This window comes from Thermobia domestica, chromosome 13 (assembly GCF_964235325.1).
Source record: "Thermobia domestica chromosome 13, izTheDome1.hap1.1, whole genome shotgun sequence".
Taxonomy (NCBI): Eukaryota; Metazoa; Arthropoda; class Insecta; order Zygentoma; family Lepismatidae; genus Thermobia; species Thermobia domestica.
Genome location: NC_137466.1, coordinates 99,537,233 through 99,563,808, shown reverse-complemented (window position 1 = coordinate 99,563,808; position 26,576 = coordinate 99,537,233). Strand labels below are relative to the sequence as shown.

At 37.2% G+C, this 26,576-nt stretch overlaps 1 protein-coding gene across 1 annotated transcript in view; it reads right to left on the bottom strand.

Annotated features, from left to right (window-relative positions):
- Positions 1-26,576, bottom strand: part of LOC145669251 (venom protease-like) — a 63,412-nt gene that overhangs the window by 27,610 nt on the left and 9,226 nt on the right. The window contains exon 4 of the mRNA XM_081737572.1: positions 21,678-21,931. Within this exon, the coding sequence (XP_081593698.1) occupies positions 21,678-21,931 (254 nt within the window). The remainder of the gene's footprint in view (positions 1-21,677; positions 21,932-26,576) is intronic.

Sequence of the window (26,576 nt, the reverse complement as noted above, 5' to 3'; positions counted from 1 at the left end):
AGGATTTTGAGTTCATGGACAAAAAGAAACGAGAAACGACAGGTATGTATGCAACAGCGCAAATCTGTCTTCAACATTAGGGGGGGGATGACAGGTAAGATCGTTCCCATATATATATATATATATATATATATATATATATATATATATATATATATATATATATATATATATATATATATAGCGATGTTCAAAATATTTCTGTAGCCGAGAAACAATGCTGTAGAGGATCAGGGGAGAAGAATTGTCTTCAACATTGGGAGGCGGGCAGATTTGAGGCTTATTCTGAGTGGACATTAATTTCATCTCACTTTCCTTTCTAGCGATCGGACACAAATAATCAAATTTCTCTCCCAAAAAAAACATTTCAAATCGGATTATTGGGGAGGACAATCTCCCCAGTTCCAAGATTGGAGGGGACATGTCCCCTTCATCCCCCCGGGATTTGCTCCAGTGTATGTATGAAGCAATGGAAAACAGAATTACTAATTCGAATTTTATCATTTAATCTACTATGACATTAATGTTTACATGTGTTTTCATTGGGAAGGCCGATGGGGGCTGAATTTGAACGTAAACACTATCGGGGTTGTCACTATACATCTGAGCAATCCCGATAAATATGGTGTAACGTGAATAGAGACTAGAATGAAATTTTTTATTGTTTATAAAAACAATTGATTTAAAATAGACCTAGAAAGAATTCACGGAAACAATCCTCTTAATTTGAACAAACAACGTGTAGTGAAAGGGAAAGCAAGAACTATTTCTGACAATAGAAAGGTAGATCTGTGACGAGATAAACAAGGACTTCCTGATTGACGTCACAGAGAATAACAATTTTGTGGTTAAGAAAGTCCAAGAATAGAGAACAGGAAGATAGAAGAAGTATCCCCGCCTGTCACGCGGGAGACCGGGGTTCGATTCCCCGCCGGGGAGCCATATTACATAAATATAAATACTATTACATGTATATAAATATAAATGTAATCACTACTAGTGAATAGATCACTATAATAAGTGAATTACCATGTCACGCGAGAGAGAGCGGGGATTTTTATTATTACTACTGGTAAATAAAGATACTAGGAATCTAGTCCATCATTTATTTATAATGAATCTGAATTGAAAGGATGAGCTTAGTTGGCCCTCACAACTAAAATCAATTTTTACATAAAGCACGACACGAATGTCGGCACAAGACCTTGGACCAACAAGCTCATTAAACATTGACAATCATCTTATATATAAAAGAGAACGTACAAATCCTTTGTTCCCTCATCACGCTAATACGGCTGAACCAATTTCTTTCATTTTTGGGGGGTTATTAGGATTTGGACCCTAGATGGTTTTTATCATATCACTTTAATTTTCAATTACCAGTGTCTTGAGATAATTGACCATTCAAGTGTCCATAACGTACAAATCCTTTGTTAGTTCATCATAGGTAAAAATAAACGTATTTATATGCAACCCGCATGACCGTGTCACTCGGCGGGTTAACATAAATGACAGGCGATATAATGTTAACATTAGTGCAATCTACTATGGTTTTTATCATATCACTTGAAAGCGAAAAAGTAAAAATTATCTAAGTAACAAAGTTTATTGCGTTCCGGGGTGACCGCAGCGAAGCGGGGCGGGTTAACATAAATGACAGGCGATATAATGTTAACATTTACTGCAATCTACTATGGTTTTTATCATATCACTTGAAAGCGAAAAAGTAAAAATTATCTAAGTAACAAAGTTTATTGCGTTCCGGGGTGACCGCAGCGAAGCGGGGTGAACGCTGCTAGTTTACAATGAAATTATATCTATTTCTCCAGTCCATTATCTAAATAAATAACATTAGTTTGAACCATTAAGTCAAAATAGTTTTGGACATGAGTATTCAAAACCTTGGATTAATTTCATATGCAAATTAATTAGAGAACAATGTTAAATTAAAATTACAGTCCTGGCACATGGGCCTAAGGTGCTTGAGGAATTAGCTTAGGATCTATGTTACCTCTGGTATTAATCTTATGCATAATGAGAAACAAATAAAGAACAATCCCAACTTACATGTTTCCAAATACATCCAACAGTTGAAAGGATAGACGGACAAAGTCTACGCGTGTACAGCGTACGGATACCGCGACTCGTATAGTTTCGTCCGATAATGATTTACTGACCAACTGAACGAACTGAACCCCTAATAAATTTTTACTAGTGTTTTTATACACAGTTTGTTTTTCTCTTCTATCTTCCTGTTCTCTATTCTTGGACTTTCTTAACCACAAAATTGTTATTCTCTGTGACGTCAATCAGGAAGTCCTTGTTTATCTCGTCACAGGTCTACCTTTCTATTGTCAGAAATAGTTCTTGCTTTCCCTTTCACTACACGTTGTTTGTTCAAATTAAGAGGATTGTTTTCGTGAATTCTTTCTAGGTCTATTTTCAATCAATTGTTTTTATAAACAATAAAAAATTTCATTCTAGTCTCTATTCACGTTACAATGGATTCGACACAAATATTGGTCATTTTCTACTACTTTTACATGTCCCGGTAAACGCCCCCTGAGACCCCCTTGGTTCGAATTTTGAAAAAATCGCCTCTGGCCTCCAGCCGATACCGCGAAAACTATAAATGTGACACTAAAATCTGCCATTTTCTACTACTTTTACATATTCCGATAAAAGCCCCTATGATCCTCTGGTTCCAATTTTGAAAAAAACATGCCTCTGGCCAGCAGCCGATGGGGGCAGTATTTGGAAGTCAACGCGTGTGAGTATCACCATTCATCTCAGCGACAGTGAAAACTATTGATTTGAGACTAATATCGGTCATTTTCCATTATTTTTACATGTCTCGCAATTCTCCACCCCGGTGACTCCCGGCCCACATACAATGGTGGCTGAATTAGAAAATCATCGCTAATGAAAGTATCACTATTGATCTCAGCGACCGCGAAAACTATGAAATCGACACTAATATCGGTCATTTTCTACTACTTTTACATGTCTGGGTTAACGCCCTCCTGAGACCCCCCTGGTTCGAATTTAGTCAAAAACGCTTCACCTTGGTCTGGGACCTGAACCAAGGTATCCGTGTCCAAAATTATGTAACTCTCGGCCAACTTGTCTGGTTCCCAGGCCGGTCCCGGTTGAAAAAAAAACCTCTTCGTCTTGATCTGTGGCCTAGACCAAGCTACCCGCGACCAAATTTTGAAAACTTTCGTCCACTCGTCTGGTCCACGGGCCGCACACAGATAGAGAGACAGACACTCAAGCAAACTCTATTTTATTTATATTAGAAAGGTCAGATCCACCGTTATTGTAATAGAGCGGTGCTTGAGTGATTGATCGTAGAAATTCAAAATCCAATGAGTGATAATTTCATAGCCTTGTTTTATTACAAGTTTAAACTCTTTAGTCAGTAGAGAAGAGGGCATGATTCATGGGTCAGAGTTGATGACAATGGGTTTCGGTGGGTCTTGGGTCACAGTGTGTGACAGTGGTTCATGGTGGGTGGTGGGACAGAGTGGGTCACGGTGGGTCATGGGTCACGATGGGTGGTGGGTCAGTTGGTCGTGGCTAAAGTTTTCATTGTCCCACACTCTCTCTGAACTACAGTGTTGAAAATTAATCAGTGAAAATCAATTGCAATTGATCAATCAATTGAAAGTAATTGCTGTGGAAATCAAAAATTGCAATTGAATTAATTGCTAATTAATTTCAATTGCAATTGAATGACTGAATTCAATTGCAATTACTTTCCACTGCAATTACTTTCAATCGATTGATTAATTGCAATTGATTCTCCTTTATTAATGGGCAACTGCAATTAACAATTAACCATTACTTACTTCCGTTGTCAATTGCAATTAACAATTAAATTTACAGATTAATTGTTAATTATCAATTCAATTGAAATTTGCCCAACACTGCCACTCTTCTCTTCACTGTCCCGATCCGGCCCTTCAAACTTTTTTTTCTTTCTATCGAAGCCAGTACTGCCTATTTGGGAAAAGTCTCAATGTAGAGTGGTAGTGGTAAAAACGATGCATATTCGCCGTTCTGTTGGAAGGGGGGCTGGTGGAATGTGCCGTAAAATTTTACGTTGCCCCCATAGGAAAAAAATCTAGATTCGACACTACTAATATATATATATATATATATATATATATATAATTGAGAAACACTATGTTTGTGACTATAAATCTCCCGAACGGCCCCACTGATCTTAATCAAATTTGAAACATGGATGAGTTTTACGGCTGAGCTGGTTTTAGGCTATTCACTTTGATGGTACAACTTAGGGGGGGGTGTAAAAATAAATAAAATTTAATAATTCCTGAACCACTCGGCCAATCTTGATCAAATTTTCAACATAGATGAGGCTCAGGCTTGGGATCGTGTTATTTATATTTGACGAAGTAACGTGGGGGCGGAGAAGGAGGAAATATATATATAAAAATCAATTTATATAAGACTGAAAGCCACTATTTTTGTAACTTAATAACTCTTGAACTATATCTTGAATATCCGACCGATCGCAATCAAATTTTCAAGATATATGAGGTTTCGATCTGGAAACATTTTTGTAATTTTACTTTAACGGTACATCCTAGGGGGAAGGGGGGAACGTATAAATAGAAACTAATAACACCTAATAACTTTTGAACCACCCAACCAATCTCGATCTAATTTTCAACAAATATGAGGGTCGGGCCTTGGGTGTTTTTTTATCATTTCACTTTGACGAGCCAACGTAGGGGAGGGAGAGGTGGCAGATATATGTAAAAAAAAATAAATAAAAATGCCTGTCTCTGTGACTTTATCACTCTTGAACCACCCGACCGATCTAAATCAAATTTTCAATATACATGAGAATAGGGGCAGGGATTACTTTAGGCTATTTACTTTGACGAAACAACGTAGGGGAGGGCGAGAGGGAGAGAAATTTAAAAATGATCAAAAATGACCGATATTAATGTTGAATCCATAGTTTTCGGGCCCGATGAGACAAACAGTAACACTTCTGATGCTGTTTCAATCCAAGTTCAGCCCTAATAGTTGGGAAGGTGGAGGGTACAATGGAGGAGAGGGGAATAAACGTTTAAAAATGATCAAAACTGAGTAATATTAGTGTCGAATCAATAGTTTTAGGAGTAGCTGAGATTAACAGTGACAATTTTGATTTCGTGTGCCGCAGCACGGGCGGGGGAGCTATATATAATAATAATAATCGAAAATAACCAATATTAGTGCCTAATCCATAGTTTTCGGGATCATTCTGATGAACTGTAACATCTTCGATCCGGTTTAAATGCAAAATCAGCTCCGCCACTTGCGGGAAGGGGAGAAAGTGATATATAAAATGATCGATAATGGCCACTATCAGTGTCAAATTTATAGTTTTCTGGGTCGCTTAGATGAGCAGTGGTACTTTCGATCATGTTTAAATTCAAATTCAACCCCACAACTTGGGGGAAAGGGAGGAAGAGATATTTAAAGATAATGGAAAATGACCGTTAATTAGTGCTGAATCCACATTTGTGGGGGGTCGCTGAGATGAACAGTGACACTTTCGTTGCCATGGCCCGCAACATAGGGGAGGAGGAAATATATATATAAATGACCGAAAATGACCATTATTGGTGTCGAATCCATGATTTTTGGGGTCGCCGAGATGATAAATGATCTTTCCGATGCTGTTTAAATCGATGCCATTAAAAACGAAAACAGCATATTTCACGGGGACTAAACACATGAAATACGGAGTTGTGCTTTAAAATTTTCATTTTAACTTAGCAAAGCGGGTAATATATGCTAGTAATACTAACAAAACTCAGGTACTGTCCTTTCTCTATTTCAAAACCACCTATTTTTTAAATCTCTTTGCTATAATATCTATTACTGGAGCTATCAGTATATTTTTGTTTTTCGTCTTTATAGAACACCAAGGTTATAAAGGAAGGTCTTTTATATGTGGGTTCGGAACTTGAATCTGATAGGTCGTTCCCAACCATACTATCTCTCCTCCAGAAAAACTGGATTACAGGGCAGAGTCTAAAGCAAGAAATTTCTCTCTCTTTTGCTAAAAAAACTTTAGTTCGCATACTAGTCATAGCACATGTTTAGAGGTTTTTCAACGAATCTGTATGAGACGAGACCTGCAAATGACACAATACTGAAAGTTGAGCTTACACCAGAAGTCGAATCTGGTATCATCCTAAAACAAAAAAAAATCCTATTGGCTGACTACTTTAATGCTCATAAATCATTCTAATGTAAAAAAATTTGGTGAGCCCGGCCCCCTAGACTCCCCGTGGATACGAGCCTGTGTGACCCCCCACCCTCGAACACAATTTTCTGGAAGAAAGCCTCTATTCTTCCTTTTGTCTGTCTAGTTTACTGAAAACATGAAAAGCAAACTAGATCACAGACCATAGAGTTGGAAATGATGGACATGTTGCATTGCAGACATATTTCGTACCGTTGATGATTTTGGGAGGTTTTCCAGGAACAAAATTCACCTCGGAGTTATATCTCCTATGGTGATCAATATGAGTTGAGTTGATTTTGTCGTCCCTTTCAGCAGCGAGGCTATATGAGACGGGACCTACTGATTAATTGACAAACCCGAACTACATGAGCTCTCACCGGAATCGAACCCGGGTCTCTCACGCCAAAGGCACGTACGCTAACCACTTAGCCACGAAGAAGCTCGGAGCTCATATTAGAAAAGAAGAAAGCACATTATGGGAATTTCAGTGCAGAGAACTAAGTACGACGACTGTTAAATGAATATTTTTCATCTTGAATATATTGTAATAATGGTCAATCTTATTCGATAATGTCATTTTTTAAAAAAAATAGCATTCTCTTTTCTTTAACTTACTACAATATACAAGTTAAATTTCACACAGTGTGCAAAAGAGGGAAAGGGATTACAACGTACGATGGACTTCGTTCGCTTCCTATCCGATGGACAAAACCTTTCTTGTAAAATTCAGCGTTTCAAAGAACCTGTGTGGTTGCTGATAGCTACACATAAATTGACAGAATTTTAGTACTGTCTGCCTGAAGCAAAGTCTTTAACTTTAGTACTGAAGCTGCCTGAGGCAAAAACGCAAGCACACCGCAGGCGTGGTGGCTTCTGTGCCTCGTAACATTGTGTTTAAAAAAACAGACACGAGGCCACTTGTCAGTTCTTGCAACTGATAAGGCTTTTTTTCTTTTATACAAATCATATTGTTGTTTGAAGCCTTTTTATTCCTTACAAAAACAATATAACCAGATTCATGGGAACCCACAGCAATTGTAATAAAAGTTGAAAAATATCTGTATCATTCAGATACTTTATTATTATTATTATTATTATTATTATTATTATTATTATTATTATTATTATTATTATTATTATTATTATCACAATATTTTTCGTTAGTGCTCACAGCAATTAATACTTAGCAGCAGGGGTTAAAGTGCGTGGGAACGCGGGGGACCCTATCCTCACCTCCAAAAAACTGTGTACGGCGTCCTCCCACTTCTAAGCAATTACAATGGGCAAAGATAGGCATGGGGGACGGCGTGACGTCATGCCGCTACCTACCGTACCCCTACATTTTCAGATGATTCCATCCCATCTAGCCTAATCCCACCTCGCCTAACGATTTATCAGCCACTTATATCTCCAAAATAAGAATGTCTACCATTTTAGGCGAGATGGGAATTTCCATCTTACTTAATCCCATCTCGCCTAAAATGGCAGTAGGATGCAAGGAGGGAATTCCTCTAATTGAATTTTAACCAGATATTTTAATCAATATTGGCAATCTCTGTCAATTACAATATAAATATATAATAAGTACTATACAAGAAGAAAGCATAGGGGGAAGGCGATTTAGTGAATTTAGTTCACTTTTGGTTTATTTTGGGAATACTGGAAATTGATTGGCAAAGAGAAGCTAATCAGAAACAGGATAGAAATATAGAGCGTGTTTCAAAACAACACTTACAACGTTTGAGAGCTCATTCCTGACACCATGATAAGACAACCTGGGTGCACAATGCTTCCTTTTGGCGCTATGACCAGCCAAAAACCAGTCGGAAAAATGCCCAAAACAGCCGTAACTCGAGAACAAAATGTCGGATCGAAGTTGGGGGAAAGGAAATGTATATTATTTTTAGTCTTGGCTTCCATTAATGCACAACCCGATATGGTACAGAGGCAGCACAAAGGTCACCTCAAATAAATTGAAGAATTATGCGGATATTTTATGAAAGGGGGTTATAGCCCCACACAAGTTACTGGCACATGCAAGGAGCATTAGAATATTAATTCTGTGACATTTGTGAAAAATCTGACGCTCACTGGCATTTCCGGAACAAAATTTTGAATTTTTATAAAGGTACATCATCTAATGCTTCGTCCCCTGTGCCCCCTTAAGGCGGTGCGTTATCAAAATAGCATTCCATATTTCAAAAATGCATACTCTTTTGCTACACTGACGCCAAATTTCACACTAATTAACAAAAACACCTTTTTCTCGTATGTCCCTACTAAGAATATTTCTGGTGATTTTCTCACTTTTGAAAGGGGGCTGTAGCCCCATTATCAGTCACTCTTACATGTAAGGAGCATTGGAGCATTAATTATGTGACATTCGTGATTAATCTGACGTTTACTGGCACTCCGAAAATAAATTTTGGGATTTGGTAACACATCACCCACCAGCTTTTTACGGCCCTTGCCCCCCGAAGGGGGGTCTTCCCAAAATAATGTTTGAGACGGCTTTACTAGCTTTGTGAATGAGTGTTTTTGCATTTCGTAACAAATACAACTCATTTGCCCCAAAATCTTTACGAATAATTATTGGAGAAAACTGCTTCCAAAATTTAACATTGAACCTCCCATAAGGAAAATGAACTTCTGTGTTTACACTTCCAAAAGGGGGGCTAAACATTAATTTTTTTCTATTTCCTTTAGAAATTCGAAAAATTCATATATTTCTCAATAAGAGTGCCAAATTTTATATTAATGGTGTGAAAACTTCATCTTCTCTCAGTGCTGTAGAAAATTACACGAATTGTATAACAGTCTGTATATATATATATATATATATATATATATATATATATATATATATATATATATATATATATATATATATATATATATATATATATATATATAAAATTAAAAATCACGTTTTCAGTGAAAAGAAAAAAAAACATTTCATTTGTTTACCTTTGTAATACCAATATCTAATCTAAATGATCTAGACCCTCAAAAGTATTATAATATTTATTTATTTATTTTGTATATTACTGTTACGCACACGCCTAAAATGCCATGATTGTTCTTTCATTTTAGTAAATATTTCTTTTAAAGTTATGTTTTTTAAGTAACATTCCGTATTTTGGAATGTAAGATATTGATGATAATGCTTCTACAATAACTTTGTTTTCCTTCTGTCGTATCTTCCTTTCTCACCTCGCAAAAGTCGATTTATGGTCAAAAATGGTTGGAAAATGAAAATAGGGATATTTCACCCTGTTTGACAAGTCTTGTTATAAAATACTGTACTTAGAAGGTAAATTCTGTACCACCAGACATGTCAACTCTGACGCGAAATCGTAGCAGTTATAGTAGTATTAACTGTGGTCGTAGTAGTAATAATAGAAGTAGTAGTAATATTAGTAGTATTACAGTACTTTGCAGTCTTGAATAAAGAGTTAGTTTCCCAAACACACTACGATTAACATAGACTGACAGTAAGACCGTACGAACACGGCAAAGGCAGGGGTAGTGGAGGACATTTAAGGGAAAAAATGACAACATTAGTTTCCAATCCGTCCTTGACTGCCGGTTCCAACCCGGAAATACGTGCGCCCGGTTCGGCCGGATTAGTCCCAGAAGCGACAGTCCTATTAGCGACAGGAACTGTTATCTGTCCTATGAGCGACCGATTCATTTACATTGAGATGATGGAAGATGATATGATTCCCTCTCATGAAATATGTTTGCCTCTGGCGTTATTAGCGCCCGAACAACCTTGCTACGAAAAATGTACGTGCCAGTAATACAGTTGATCAAATATATTTTCCCTCTACAGTGATTGCAAATAAAATTTATTTTAATTTTGAGTTAAATTTGACATAAAACATATCAAATAACTTAACGAGACAACAGGGACATTTCCATGAAAAGTATATTATTATGTAATTATTGAAAATTCAGTTGTAATATCCCCTTTCTTCAAAAGCTCTGTTTTCACTACTTAATTTGATTCAAATCTAATTACTCACTAAGCACAGTAATATATTTTATTTTGTAAAACTTAAACGTGTAACAGTTTCTCCAACTATATACTTTAAGACTCTATGAATAAAATTTAAAAAAAAATGTCAATGATAAAAGACAGCTTTTGAGATCCCCTACATCTAATTGGCTATTCTCAACCAATCCCACCAATTACAATGCAGTTCACTCTAAACAATCCAAAAGGTAAACAAACTCTTTAAACTACCTTCCTCCCTATTGTAAGCTACAAAAACGTAAACTAATTGCTTAATTTGCCTTCCTTCCTTGTTTTGGCTTATACATAAAAGCTTGTCGTATAGCAATCTGAAATACGAGTAATCCCTTATAACTGGACGAACTGTTAAGTCCTGCGAGAGATTTGTAACTTGTGTAATAATTTCTTCGAATACTTTTTTTTAAAGATTTCTTTGATATCCTCAAGTGGTGAACACTCTCTTTCCATGGGCGCCCGATGGGAAGGCAGGGATCCCCCCCTGGCTCACTAAAATGTATACGTAATATAGCAAACCACGTATATTAAATGCCAGATATACCAGACACAGTACAGCAACCATGAAGATGCCCCTCCCTAGAAAATTTTCTTCGGGCGCCCCTTCCTCTTTCTGATTTCTTTCTTATGCCATAAACATGTTCAATCTAAACTTATGCTCCGCATCATTTTAACATTAAATTTTTAATTATATTAGAATCATAGACAAAGACGGAGCTACTCTAAATATTTAGTTAGTTTTCCCCTTGATATAGTCATTGTATTCATAGAAAGTAACTCAAAAATATTTAGGAAAAACGTAGAAAATATTGTTAGTGTAATGAGAGTAGTCTCACGTATTAAATTCAGGTAGGGCGAAATTTTTCACAGTACATTTTGTTAGGTTCTAAATCGCATTAGCATGAAACAAGTTAAAGAAGAGAGAACCTTGTCTTCTTCCATTATCTTAGTATGAACGAATCGGTGACTCATAGAGCAGTTAACAGATCGAATCGGTCGCTCATAGGACAGTTAACAGTTCCTGTCGCTAATAGGAATGTCGCAAGTGGATTTGTGTCCGGACCGTACAGGACACGCCCAGCCCGTGCAGGGCTCTGATTCATATCCACTACAAACGCTGTTTTTGTTCCATTTTGACTTTTATTTTAGTACTCAGACGAGAATTGTGTTCTGTCTTAATTTTCTGCATTCTTTCACATATGGAAAGATTCGTTTACGTATCTAAATGTTTCATTACGTATGGAGAGCTAAATGACAAACAGGCATGTGCTGATATTAATACAAAGTTTCGAAATATTGAATTATTAAGTATTTCAATCAATGTTGCTTTTTTATACAATTAATAACAAGTCTTATTATATTTGAAAGAAGAAAAACACATCTGCAAAATTTCTCCCGATTGCAAAGGTTGACTTCGAGGTTCGAACCTGGTTTACTTTTTCCCGAAGATACCTGAAGCTGGACTTAGAAAATTTTTTCTTTAAAATAGCAATAAAGAATGCCCTCGACCTTTGAGACAATATGTACCTTTCGGGAGTCAACTTTCAAAAGTTTGGTGTGAGTTCTTTTGCCCCATAAAACTGTTTTTCTGCAGAAAATAAAAAAGTATTCCTTTATTTTTTTGCGTATTTGTCCATACAAAAAGTTTCGTTGAAATTCTTCGTGGCCTTTACACACATATGACATACTGTTACCAGCATTTTTTATATTTTGTGATAAAAGGTTTGGAGGGATCCGAGCCTCCTAACCGTTTTTCTCAGGAAAATACGAAACCCGTTTGCCCTCAATTTAAACCTACAATATCTGTGCAATATTTGATTCAATTTGGTTCACTTCTTCGCGTTTTTCGGGCGTCAACTTTTAAAATTTTGGGTGGGTCTCTTGCCGCCTAAAACCGTTTTCCCGCAGATCATAAAAAACCCGTATTCCTTTATTTTTTGCGTATTGTCCACACAAAAGGTTGTGTTGCAATTCTTCATGTCCTTTACACACATCTGACATACTAGCACTTTTCATATTTCGTGATCAAAGGTTTGGAGGGGTCGGCGCCCCACGCTACCGTTTTCCCCAGGAAAATACGAAACTCGTATTCCCTCATTTTATGTCTACAATGTCTGTGCACAATTTAATTCACTTCGCCTCACTTCTTCTTGCCTTTCGGGCATCAACTTTCAAAACTTTGGGTGGGTTCTTTTGCCCCCTACAACTGTTTCTCAGCAGAAAATAAAAAAAACGTATTCCTTTATTTTTTGCGTATTGTCCATACAGAAAGTTTCTTTGGAATTCTTGGTGGGCTTCACACACACCTGACAATCTGTTACTAGCACTCTTGATATTTCGTGATCAAAGGTTCAGAAGAGTCCGGGCCCCAACTAACCGTTTTTTTTAGGTAAATACGAAACTCGTATTCTCTCGTTTTATGTCTACAATATTTGTGCAAAATTTCATTCACTTCCCTTTACTTTTTCTTACTTTTTGGCGTCAAATTTCAAAATTTTGGGATGGGGTCTTTTGCCCCATAAAACCGTTTTTTTGCAAAAATAAAAAACCCGTATTCCTTTGTTTTCAGTGCATTGTCTATACAAAAGTTTCGGTGCAATTCTTCATGTCCTATACACGCATTTGACATACTGTTAGTAGCACTTTTGATTTTTCGTTATCAAACGTTTGGAGGGGTCAGCGCTCCACCCGACTGTTTTCTCTAGAAAAATACGAAACCCGTAATTTCATTTTCTGTCTGCAATATCTGTGCAAATTTCATTTACTTCGGCTCATTTCTTCTTTTCTTTTGGGTGTCAACTTCAAAATTTTGAGTGAGAGATTTTGACCCCTAAAACAGTTTTCCGCAGAAAATAAGAAACCAGTATTCATTTATTTATTTTTTTTTTGGTTATTTTGCATACACAATGTTTCGTTGCAATTCTTCATGTTCTTTACACACATCTGACATACTGTTACTAGCGCTTTAGATATTTCGTGATCAAAGGTTTGGAGGGGTCGGTGCCTCACCCAACCTTTTTGTTCAGCAAAATACGAAACTCATATCCTCATTTTACGTCTGTAATATCTGTGCAGAATTTCATTTACCTCGGCTAATGTCTTTTTACCTTTCGGGCGTCAACTTTTAAAATTTTGGATGGGGTCTTTTGCCCCCTAAAACCGTTTTTCGCAGAACATTAGAAACTCATTTTCCTTTATTTTTTGCGTATTGTCCATACAAAAAGTTATGTTGCAATTCTTCGTGTCCATTACACATATCTCAAATACTGTTACTAGTACTTTTGATATTTCGTGATCAAAATGTTTGAAGGAGTCCGTGCCTCACCCAACCTTTTTTTCCAGGAAAATACGAAACCCGTATTCCCTCGTTTTAAGCCTTCAATATCTGTGCAATATTTCACTCACTTCGGTTCACTTGTTCTGACCTTTCCAGCTTCAAATTTAAAATTTTGGGGTGGGTTGTTTTGCCCCATAAAACAGTCTTTCCGCAGAAAATAATAAACCCGTATTCCTTTATTTTTTGCGTATTGTCCATACAAAAAGATATGTTGCAATTCTTCATGTCCTTTACACACATCTCAGATACTGTTACTAGTACTTTTGATATTTGGTGATCAAAGGTTTGGAGGGGTTGGCGCACTACGGAACCGTTTTCCCCAGGACAATACGAAACCCGTATCCTCAGTTTACGTCTGCAGTATCTGTGCACAATTTAATTCACTTCGGCTCACTTCTTCTTGCCTTTCGGGCTTCAACTCTCAAAAGTTTGGGTGGGGCTATAGCCTTTAAAACCGTTTTCCCGCAGAACATAAAAAAACCCGTATTCCTTTATTTTTTGCGTATTGTCGATACGAAATGTTTCTTTGGAATTCTTCATGTCGTTTACACACATCTGACATACTATTAATAGTACTTTCGTTATTTCGTGATCAAAGGTTTGGAGGGGTCGGCACCCCACGCTTCCGTTTTCTCAAGGAAAATACGAAACCAATACTCCCCCGTTTTATGTCTACAATATCTGTGCACAATTTCGTTCACTTCGGCTCAATTCTTCTTACCTTTCGGACATCAACTTTCAAAATTTTGGGGTGGGTTCTTTTGCCCACAAAATAATTTTTCCGCATAAAATAAGAAACAAGTATTCATTTTCTTTTTGCGTATTCTCCATACACAATGTTTCGTTGCAATTCTTCATGTCCTTTACAGACATCTGACATACTGTTACTAGCGCTTATGGAATTTCGTTATCAAAGATTCGAAGGAGTCCGTGCCACACTTAACCGTTTTTTTTTTTAGGTAAATGCGAAACCCGTATACACTCATTTTATGTCTACAATATCTGCGCAAAATTTTATTCACTTCGGTTCACTTTTTCTTTCCTTTCGGTGCCAAATTTCAAAATTTTGGGGTGGGGCCTTTTGCCCCATAAAACCATTTTTCCGCAAAAATGAAAAACAAGTATTTTTTGTTTTCAGCGCATTTCCCATACAAAAAGTTTCGTTGAAAGTCTTCATTTCCTTTACACACATCTCACATACTATTAATATTATTTTTGATTTTTCGTTATCAAACGTTTGGGAGGGTCGGCGCCCCACCTAACTGTTTTCTCTAAGAAAATATAAAATCCTTATCCTCATTTTACGTCTGCAGTACTTGTGCAAATTTCATTCACTTCGGCTCATTTCTTCTTGTCTTTCGGGTGTCAACTTTCAAAATTTTGGGTGGGAGCCTTTGACCCCTAAAACAGTTTTTCCGCAGGAAATAAGAAACTCGTATTGATTTATTTTATGGTTATTTTCCATACAAAATGTTTCGTTGCAATTCTTCATTTCCTTTACACACACCTCACTGTTACTAGTACTTTTGATATTTCGTGATCAAAACTTTGGAAGGGTTCGTGCCCTTTCCAACAGTTTTTTCCAGGAAAATACGAAACCCGTATTCACTCATTTTACGTCTACAATATGTGTGCACAAGTTCATTCATTTTGATTCACTTGTCCTTGCTTTTCGTTCGTCAACTTTCAAAATTTTGGGTGGGTGCTTTTCCCCGTAAAACCATTTTTACGCTGAAAATAAAAAAAACTGTATTCGTATGTTTTTCGCATATTATCCATACATTAAGTTTCGTTGCAATTCTTCATGTTCTTTAGACACATCTCACATACTGTTACTAGCACTTTTGATATTTCGTGATCAAATCTTTGGAGGGGTCCGTGCCTCACCGAACCTTTTTTTGCAGGAAAATACGAAACCCGTATTTCCTCATTTTAAACCTACGACATCTTTGCAATATTTCACTCACTTCGGTTCACTTCTTCTTATCTTTCTCGCGTCAACTTTAAAATTTTGGGGTGGGTTCTTTTACCCTATAAAACTGTCTTTCAGCAGAAAATAATAATAAAAAAACGTATTCCTTTATTTTCTGCGTATTGTCCATACAAAAAGTTTCGTTGTAATTCTTCGTGTCCTTTACACCCATCTGACATTTGTTACTAGTACGTTTGATATTTCATGATCAAATGTTTGGAGGAGTCCGCGCCCTACCCAGCCGTTTTTTAAAGGAAAATAAGAAACCCGTATTCCCTCATTTTATGTTTATAATATCTGTGCAGAATTTCATTCAGTTCGGTTCACTTCTTCTTACCTTTCGGACGTCAAATTTCAAAATTTTTCGTGGGAGCTTTTGCCCCCTAAAACTGTTTTCCTCAGAACATTAAAACCTCGTATTCCTTTATTTTTTACGTGTTGTCCATAGAAAAAGTTTCGTTACAATTGTTCATGTCCTTTACACACATCTGACATACTGTTACAAGCATTTTTGATATCTCGTGATCAAGGGTTTGGAGGGGTACTTGCCCCACCCTACCGTTTTTTTCAATAAAATATGAAGCCTGTATTCCCACTTTTTACGTCTGCAATATCTGTGCACAATTTTATTCACTTGGGTTCAGTTATTCTTGCCTTTCGCGTTTCAATTTTCAAAATTTTGGGTGAGTCTTTTATATTAATCCTTTACTTTATGTAACTTTTTCTTTTTTTAAATTCTTTTTTTTGGGGGGGGGAGAAGGAGAGAAATGTTTTGTCTGATATGTGTCTTTTGCCATTCATCTTTTTTGAACTGCTTAAGTAAGATCATTTTGTAACTTTTGATGTCATCCAACTCCGTCACGATAATAAAATTGTCATTCTTAACAATTTGTTTTATTTCCTTATTTTCCAGTTTGCCACACTGATATATTTTTAACAAAATTGAGGTTTGGTCCAACGCCTTTCGAATTCGGAACCAACCCAACCGCCGAGCTTTTTGGGTTGCCTGCTATTGCAGGAAAACGAGAATTGCAGGTGGTAATGCACTTTTGGAGTCGTGTATACAAAAAGATATTCTCTGGCTGTATATGAATAGATTCATATGTAATCTTATTTTGCATTTGCTACATCATTAAAAATAAACATATTACGAGTAAAAGCTAAGCGTGGTTGAATATTGCAAGTTTGCGAGCATGACAGACGATACAACGTACCTATAGTAATAAACATAAAAAACCTATCTGTAGTATTCTAGGATTAAATATGCCAGGTTTTGTTTTCTCTCGCTTTTTTTCGCTTACAGGCTACTCCCAGGTATACTTTTCCCATGAAATAAAAACAATCCGATGAAAGAGTGTTTTTGTTCATGAATTTGTATTAAGTGGTTTGTAGGTAGGAAAAAGCTTATTGCTAACAATAGTTACAACACGTACAATAGTTACGGGTCGTGGTTTCCGCTCTGGTATATGAACAAATACTGTTCAACTGAATGGGAAGTAAACAGACGCGAAATGATAATGTTCAATCAAATTCTGTCGCTTCTATCAGAAGACATACTAGATCTGGTTGAAGAGGTAAAAACGATGGAATTTATGAATGATTCTAAATGTAGTGATGATGAAATGGATTACGGAGATGATGATGATGGAGAAATGGCTTCAGCTTCACAGGGTTCGTAGATTGCACAAATATCATGAGCTTCTTTTTCTTTATCTAACTGGGCTCCCTTCTCTAAAAGAAAAAAAAAAGCTGTTCTGTATGATGAACATAGAGAGAGAGAGCGTTCCTTTACTGGACTACTAACTTAAGTGGCAGGATCCTCAAAAAATAGGCAATGGGGGAAGACTGTTATAAACAAGTTCAAAAATCATCAAAACTGTAGAGAGGTTGTATGAACACGAAATGGTCTGCCATGAGCTAAAGCCAACGATCAACGCGATAAACGAGGCTGTGCTTTAGAAATTTGAGGAAATTATGAGAAAATGCTTTGTAATTCATGACCCTACGATGCGTTTATGGGTTTGACAAAGGAAAGCATTCATTGATCCTCACAATCATCTGAATTCTCCAATACAAGCTTCGTAATAGCATCTTCAAACAAAATTAGAGATCAAAAGAGGCAAACTGAGAAAAATCCGTTCTCCGAACAGCGGTATATTGCATATACAAATACACGGAATCCTCTTGCCTACTGCAGAAATCAGTACGGAGCATACGTTACTCGTATATTACATAGGCACTGCCCTTAGATGTTACATCATACCATTGCAGGATATCTGACATCTAACAGTTTTCTGTATATCACATGCATATACTTCTCAACTAAATGTTATATACGTCCATTTGTATGTAAAATCCTGACCGCCTATATTGTTTTATACGGAAAGTACGTATAGATGGAACACTTATACAGAAAGTATTATAAAACATGCGTTTTCAGTTATACGTCTGCTGTACGTTAAGTCCAAAAACTACACGAATTACGCATGTAACGTACCTTCTGAAGTACGCCCCCTACAATTTTTCTCCCAATCGTGAGGTGATGTTGAATGAAGAACTACATCCAGAGAATGTGTTGAATGCAAACCAAAACCGCTTTGAGAAAGATCAGCATTGAGCTCCTCTGTGGCTAAGCGGTTAGCGTACGCGCCTTTTGCGTGGGAGATCCGGGTTCGATTCCTGGCAGGAGCTCATGTGGTTCGGATTCCACGTTAATCAGTAGGTCCATGTCTCATATAGCCTCGCTGCTGAAAGGGACGCTAAACTAAAATCAACTCAACTCAACAAAGATCTCAGCCAGTCTCTTCTCCGTTGTTGGCCATTTGCTATCCAAGCTTTTGTTGGATTCATCAGCGCAACTACGTACTCGTATATAGTCTTCCCTGTCATCTCAATAGCTGGATATATCATGAGATCCATGTATGCCCTAGTATTGGAATCCTCTGAATCCTTACCAGCATCGGAACTTGACGATCGTTCAAACATCCAATCCTTCACTGGAAATTGGGAAAATATGAACAAACCATACCTGATAAGATTCTACAACGACTGTCTATGGGCTAGTCTTTCTGTTGATTGCTCGAAAGTGCTTCTCCTACTTACCTAGTGATCAGCAAATACGGATGACAGTCTTACCCATCAGATTATTCAGAATCAATTAAACTGATGAAACGTCACATTGCTGGTGGTTGTATTAATTTAATCGAGGCTCAGGATATCCATTTATTCCGACTGTAGAAATAATTTATTAGAGACAATACTGATACAGTGATTTCAGAGTCGGAGGAATGCGTCTGCTACTGTGACAAAGTTTTAAGGCTTCAGCCGTTCAATTTGTACCGGTTTTCTGCACCACGTTTCAGGAGCATAATTTGTTTCGGTTTCTACAAGGCTGGATACATGAACGGGGCACCTAGACCCTGGATTTGAGCTTATGACATCTGTTTTGACTCTATAGTGAACGACAAATTCTACAAATGTGGCATAGTTCCATTTGTAAAGTGTGATCACTGCGAGCAGAGTGTTTGAACAACTCATATTTTTTATTTCATCTTCATATTGACTGCCAATAGGCATAACTTGTGATTATTCTCATTTGCACAGTTTCAAATAACAATTTCCCATTGCAACCACGCTCTGACTGTGCAATTCCTGTCTTCTGGGCCTTTGCTATTCTGTGTATAAATATTTCATATAGTAGAAGTTCGAGATTAACGTAAAAATAAGATTTTCTATATATTACAATGTTACCTTTAGACTCTTCTAATGCCTATACCCTTTGACGTCTGCCACTAAGATTTCGTATTTTTACTATTCCTGGTTAATACTTAACGAATATACGAGGTATGATAAAAAAATATGGTGAATAATTTTATTAGAAACAAATTAATAATCTTGCATTCGATTTGATTTAATCTCCTTCAAAGTACTGTCCTAGCTAATAATGTACTTATCCCAACATTGAATCCATGAATGGAAACATTTCTGGAATGCATAATTTTTCGGCCAAAAACTCGCGGTTCGAAAGCAAGGTGTGGCACGGCGCGCTTACGGAGTGAAGAAGGAAAACATTTACCCACTTAATAGGCAGTTAAAATGCTTCTCACGGACTCATATGAGATGTTTAGTTCTTCAGAAAGCTCTCAAATAGTCATTCTTCTGTTTGAACAAAACACTTATGCCACTTTTTTGCACGTTTCCATCTGTTCTTAATGTCGAAGGATGTCTCGATGTTTGATCGTTTCCAACCGACTCCTTGTCGCTTTTGAATCGCTCATACTACTTGTGAACAGTCTTCAATTCCACTGCTTTATCGCCATACACTGATTTTGACATTTCGTGAGGTTCTGTGGCACTTTTTCTGCAGCTTAGAACAATGCTTAATGTTGGCGCGCGACAAGCTCTCTTAACACGTCATCACTCACCTGCCTTTGGAAGCCAACTAACATGTCACAACTCGTTTGCAATGGATACAACCAGTGGCGTAGCAGCTGCCCCCGCAACCCCCGCATTGCGGGGGGGCCCCGAGGTATAGGGGCCCCCGAAGTCTTGCGATGAATAAAGATTTGAAGAAGTAGAACTTCAACCTTACTTCTATCGGCTTTACAACTAGGGCCCCTTCTCTATACTTTGCAGGGGGGCCTGCAAAAGTGTGCTACGCCACTGGATACAACATCGATAAATGGAACTATGCAACTATATTCACCGTGCTTTTTGATCACAGCTTGTATATACGTGCCATGTGTAGATCACCTGATTGTTGTATAAGAACGTTTACTTGTTATAGTACTGTTTTTTTTTAAACTACCAAATTATCTCACAACGGAGAGCAACTCTCTAAACGAAATACCTTTCGTCCGGCATTCTGCTAACAGTTCTACAGTGTGATCAGATGGAGCAGAGGTTCTGAAATTTTTTTTTTTTTAAATTGATGACATAATTTACTGACCAACCACGACATCACGACATAATTGTTTAATTTTTTTTTATAAATAATCATAAAATTACAGTAGTGTAAGATTAAGTTTCTATAAAGCAGTGACTATGTAGTACTGAGCAATGTTGCTGCAGCTGAATGTGTTGACTAGTATTGTGTCTCAAAATTTATTTTAATTAATTATTAAATCGTTCATGATTTTTATATCCAACATTTCGCAACAAACCCTATAAGTCTTCGCGACATAGTGGTTGGGAACCTCTTAAGATAGACAATGGTGAATCGCTTAATTGTAGAGTTTACTCGTAAGGGTAGATTGAAAATAAACATTTAGGATTATAACTAGAACTGAATAATTACGGCTTTTGTAATACAAATGTACAGTAGAACACCTCTAATCCGTCACCTTTGCCACTCGAGGTATGGTCGGAACGCAAAAAAGGTCGGATTATCAGAAAATACAGAAAAATACGAACTTACAGTAAAATAAACAATCTTTAAACTCAAAAATGATTGTATTGTTCTCTACAACAAAAACAAACGAACAGTAATCACTAAAGACTGCACAGTGCAGTACAGAAAACACGCACAACGAAAGAAACGACACAAGAGATGGCGGAGAACTACAGCGGATATGTGGTAACAGCAAGTAAACAACAATGCCACGACGGTAGTAAACGACAATGGGCTTCGTGAGTTACCGACGAGTCGGAACAAGTTCTGTTCGAGCAAGGTCTGAAAAACCGGAGTGGCGGACCAGTCGAGGGTGGACGAGAAGGATTATATTGTATTTGCATATGACAATATTCCTCTTATATGTTATTATGACTTCTTGCATAATTAAGATCGTACCAAGTCACTGGCAAAGCACTGAATAATACCAAAGAGTAAAATTTAATAGTTAAATAACTTCTATAGGATGAATTACTAATAACTAAATAGAAACTTCTAATATCATTTGTCTTACACTTATTTCATGTCACTCCTCACTGAAATAACAACCTGATTCAGCATTGGGATACGAACTGCTAATTGAGAAACTTTGTATTAAATACACGCAGTTATGCATGTAGTTGTCAGTTACAGCAAGGAACTGATACCATAATTATAGGAAGATATACTTACTAAAGGCGTTTTTTCCCCAACCAGCAACCTCAAGATCATTTGGAATATTATCTGTCGTAGCAAGGCAGGTGGGACGAATGTCCCTAGTGAAAGCTACTTCTTTCTCCAGCTTTAAAATCGCTATGTCGTTGTAGAAATTTGGATATCTGTATTTTGGATGAATATAGATCTCCTTAATGCACACATCCTCAATTTTTTCCTCGTCTGATTCGAGATTTCTTTCACCCAGGCGTACGACCACAGGACTTAGTCGACTGTAAAATAAGAAATTGAAGCTAGAAAATAAATACATAAGCCGTCTAGAACACTCTTTAGTATATATATATATATATATATATATATATATATATATATATATATATATATATATATATATATATATATATATATATATATATATATATATAGTAGGAAGTCGAAAATCCGAACTAATTGGGACCGCAGATAGTTCGGATTTTCGAAAATACGTACATAGTAATTACAATTCCGTACGTAAGGCTACTTACATTTAATGTTTTTGAAGAACCTGTTCTTACACTAAATTACACTGTTCTTGTAACTCACACTTAAAACAGCTTGTATAGGCCTAAGGGAATATATATATTTCCCAACAAAGTCGGCTCGAGCCTTCGCTCAATTGAGCCATCGATGGCTCATCCCAACCAAACCGGCTTAAGCTATCGGTTCAATTGAGCCGTGCCGATAGATCATCCCAACCGAGCCGGATCGAGCTGTTCTCTCAGTTGAACCGAGCTGAGCCTGTTGACATCACTGCCTGGGTTGGGAATCTGCTTGGGCTTAAAACTTCGACCGTACAAGTCTCAGCCTTGATAGTGAGATAAATACTTTATTGGTGCTCACAACATTTGAGACTGTCTCGTTATAAAAATCTATTGTCTCGTTATCGAAACGAGACGAGACGCGAACAATGTCCCCTCTCGTGAGCAACATGAAAAGTAATCCACTTTACTACTTATATTTTTCATGGCTTTCGCTTTCCAGTCTAGTCAGGTCATGATTTCAAAACGAGCTAAAATGAGCTGAACGAGCGAGCCATGTATCAAACTCGACTCGACTCGAAACTCAACCTCAAAACAGTGACTCGATTCGGAACTCGACTCAAGAAAATTACCTTTGACTCGACTCGTAACTCGACTCGAATTCGAGTCGAATTTCGAGTTGAGTCGAGTTTTAGCTCGACTCGTGCCCATTACTAAAAAACACAAATAAGCCATTAGTAATACAAGTATACATTTTCCATAACTCGTAATTTGCCACCTTAAAACAAATCTGAAATCTGGTTTATTTCCTGTTGGCCTCCAGGACTTTTTCGTGGTAAATCATCCGCAGCGGAATGATATCCATCCTTCAGCCAGGAAATAACTAGCTCGTCTACTTTGAACTTGTCTAGCGGTGGGCCATTAACATTGATGAATAACAAGTTAGACAATGTTTGAGCACTTAGTCTATTTCTAATGTCAGCCATCTATAAATTCATAAGGAGAAATCCCCATTCGCACTCAGTCGTGGAAATTTGTAATACTCGACAATTGCTTGTTAGACTTAAATGTGATAACGATTTTTCTCGGTCAGTTTTGAAATACTCCGCAAGAAGTATCACCTCTCTATCAACCATACAACATCTTTTCCATATCGACCATTTCAGTTGGCAATGTCGACTCATGGAGAACAAAAACTTCATCTACCACATCTTCGATAGGAAATCTTGTGCATAAATTATCAATTAAAACCTGATAAACTGATGATTTCTTATTCGTTTATAAATTTAGTTTTTGTAATTACACATGAAGGTTTGATGTTATTACCAAGTTCCCTCCCACCTAGAAGGCAAAAGGAAACGAGGTTTCAGAGAAGTGTTCAGAGGTGTCTGAGAATTTCCCCCTTCTTCCCCTTCAATTACCACACTGCTGTTTGTTATGGGCCAAATTACGATGAATTTCAATTAAATTATCATAGTATAATTATTTCCTTGTTGAATTATAGATACTTTTCAGTGGAAAAAGGGATGAAATTTGAAAGTCCCTAATCAAGGTAAGTAGACTAACGTAAAGGAAAAAAAAAATAAATACATTTTTCAAATAATTATGCATACAATCCAAACTAAAATTTCCGTGTACTTAAGCTTACAGTACAAATTTTATGTCTATTTTTCTCACAACTTTATGGATTGATTGTCCTGTGCTGTAAGAGTTCCGTATAATAAACATAAGCTTCAGCAATTATTATAGTAGAAAGCAATGGATATATGAAGCAGAGCACTGTATTTTTTGTTTCTGATTTTTTTCTTAAATAACATCGATTGTTTTCGATCATTTTTACAAACCAACTCACTTCCAACTTTCCAAATATAGAATCCCCCCCCCCCCGATAAAGGAGAATTTAAAAAAATGCTAGGACAGATTCTGTTTATTTTTAATAAAGAGTTAATACACTGAACTTCAGCTTCGTAAATTTAACGGCTTGCGAGATACTCATTTTTTCCCCGCAAAAATTCGGATCCTCACTACCTCTTTGGGATGTGTATTATAATGAAAGCAATATAACATCCCAGTTTGGATTAAGGCCTAACTATATGCCAAAAGTCATTTCATTTGAGTTTGTAATTTGGCCGTTATGATCAGGCACACATAGTTACATTCATTTTTTTATAAATAATTTATACATTACTGTGATTCAAAAATGTGTTTTTCCAGTAGTTAGCTTCTCTAAACACTGACAGACCTCGAAAGCCAAGTAGTAGTATAAGTCCTATATGCTATTATTACAATTACAAATATCAAATCCAAAAGTGCCTGAAGTTCTTTTTTCACATAGATATAGCCTACTCACCTCAGGTAAGTAGACGGAAACAAATGGAAAAGGAAGGGAAATGAAGGTCTTGAAAGTAAAACGCAGATAAATTTACCAGTCTTCAGAAGATACTGTCTACAATGCATTAAGCAGAGTGAGTCGTAGGTCAGACTGAGTCGGTGGGTCGCAGTGGGTCATGGTGGGTGGTGGGTCACATGCTGTTCACCCACGACCCACTGACCCACCCAGAAAACTTGATCCACTTAACCCACTGACCCACTCCATCTCTGACATATATATTTGACTAACAATTACATATGAATGAACTTTTGTAAAAACACTTACTTCACACAACGCTGACGGACAACCCTATTGTTTGTTTATCTCTAGCGCTAAGACAAAATGTAAAAAGTTTCTAGTGACCGAGTTCTGATTTTTGACGTTCGGATTATAGACGTCCTACTATATATATATACTGTATATCAAGCTAGTCAGTAAATAGCCTTAAAAATTTATTTAAAAGTTTCTGTTGCAATTACTATTCTTGGTGTAGATGTTAGATTAGGTTCTCTTAACTTGTGCTTATCAGAATAATGGAAACACCTTTAAAAAATTCAACTTAACCTGAGTAATGGCGTTGGACCTTTTTCGCCCTCAATACAATAGTTCTGATGCGACGCGGAATGGAGTCATAGTTGTCATAAATGCTAGGAAGTGGAATATTACACTATTTCGCCTGCAACGCATCGCACAGTTCCGTATGAGAGGATGGATGCGTAAATCTGGCTGGATTCCTTTCTCTTAACCGGACCACAGATGATAAATTATGTTCAGATCTGGAGATCGGGAGGTTAAGAGAAGTGTTGTTTAACTTTATCCCAGTCTTTCTCAAATTACGCCACAACAGCTCCAGTTGTCTGAATGAGCGCATTATTACATTAGAATATCGCGCCACTGTCCGGAAACAACATTTAGACCACAGGATTCACATGGTCCCCTAAAATGGCAACATAATCACGATCAGTGACGCGACCGGTAAGCATCAGTACAGGACCCACTTAAAAATCAAGATATTGTGGCCCACAGTCACAGAAACGTTGCCATGTTTCACGGAGACACTAAATCGTGCGCTTTTTGGGATATCCGCCGCAACATGGTCCGTGATTTTAAATAAAGTGAACGATCTCTCATTCGACCAAATTCAAATCACACGTTTCCAGTCATCAGTAGTTCATGTTGCATGTTCGCGGCACCACTGGCCTCGTGGTAAACCGTTAAGCTTCCTTATCAGTTCTCTCCTCCGTTCAACCTGCCTCCACCAGTATGCCCATATCATGTAACATACGGGGGACTATGATGGTCGACACAGACTGTGGTTGGTGCTGCAGAGTTCTTCCGTCACTTCGAACCGCAGTTGAACGATGGTTGTGATTGACAATGCGCTTTAATGTTCTGCAGGACCTGTCACTAAAGGCTTCCCTTCGCTCACCGTTGTTCGCAGATATGATTTTGCCTGGATTTTTGTAGAACACGTATGGGCAACATTTGGGAAGGGCAGTGGGCAGATGCTACCCCCATAAATCTGAGAAACGTATGCTTTTTAAGAAATTACATACTAATACACTACTAAAGACGTGAAACTCTTACGTTGGTGGATAATCTTGCCCCTTCTTCCGAACTAGTAAACTCTGAAATGATGCTACGTCATCATTTTGGACACCATCCCTCGCGACACACTCATCACACTTGCCGCTTTCATCTCATTCGTACCACATAACGGAGCACCAACAATTTGTTCCCTTAGAAATCAGAGAGATTGCCCAATTTATATCAACGTCTGCTCAGTTCACTGCATACTGCAATTTTAGTGCACCTTACGTAGTACGGAGTCTGCTGTACCACACCACCAACAGTGTGGTATGAAGCTTGTTCTTCATATTAAGGACAGTAATATCATCTTGTTCTGCATCGTCCACACGGAACTGAGCTTACATTACCGTTGGTTCACGGATCATTCTTTGAGAAACACTATTCTATACATTGAGATTGAATTCCAAGAAAGTTAATAGAAAGTAAATTTGAAAATTA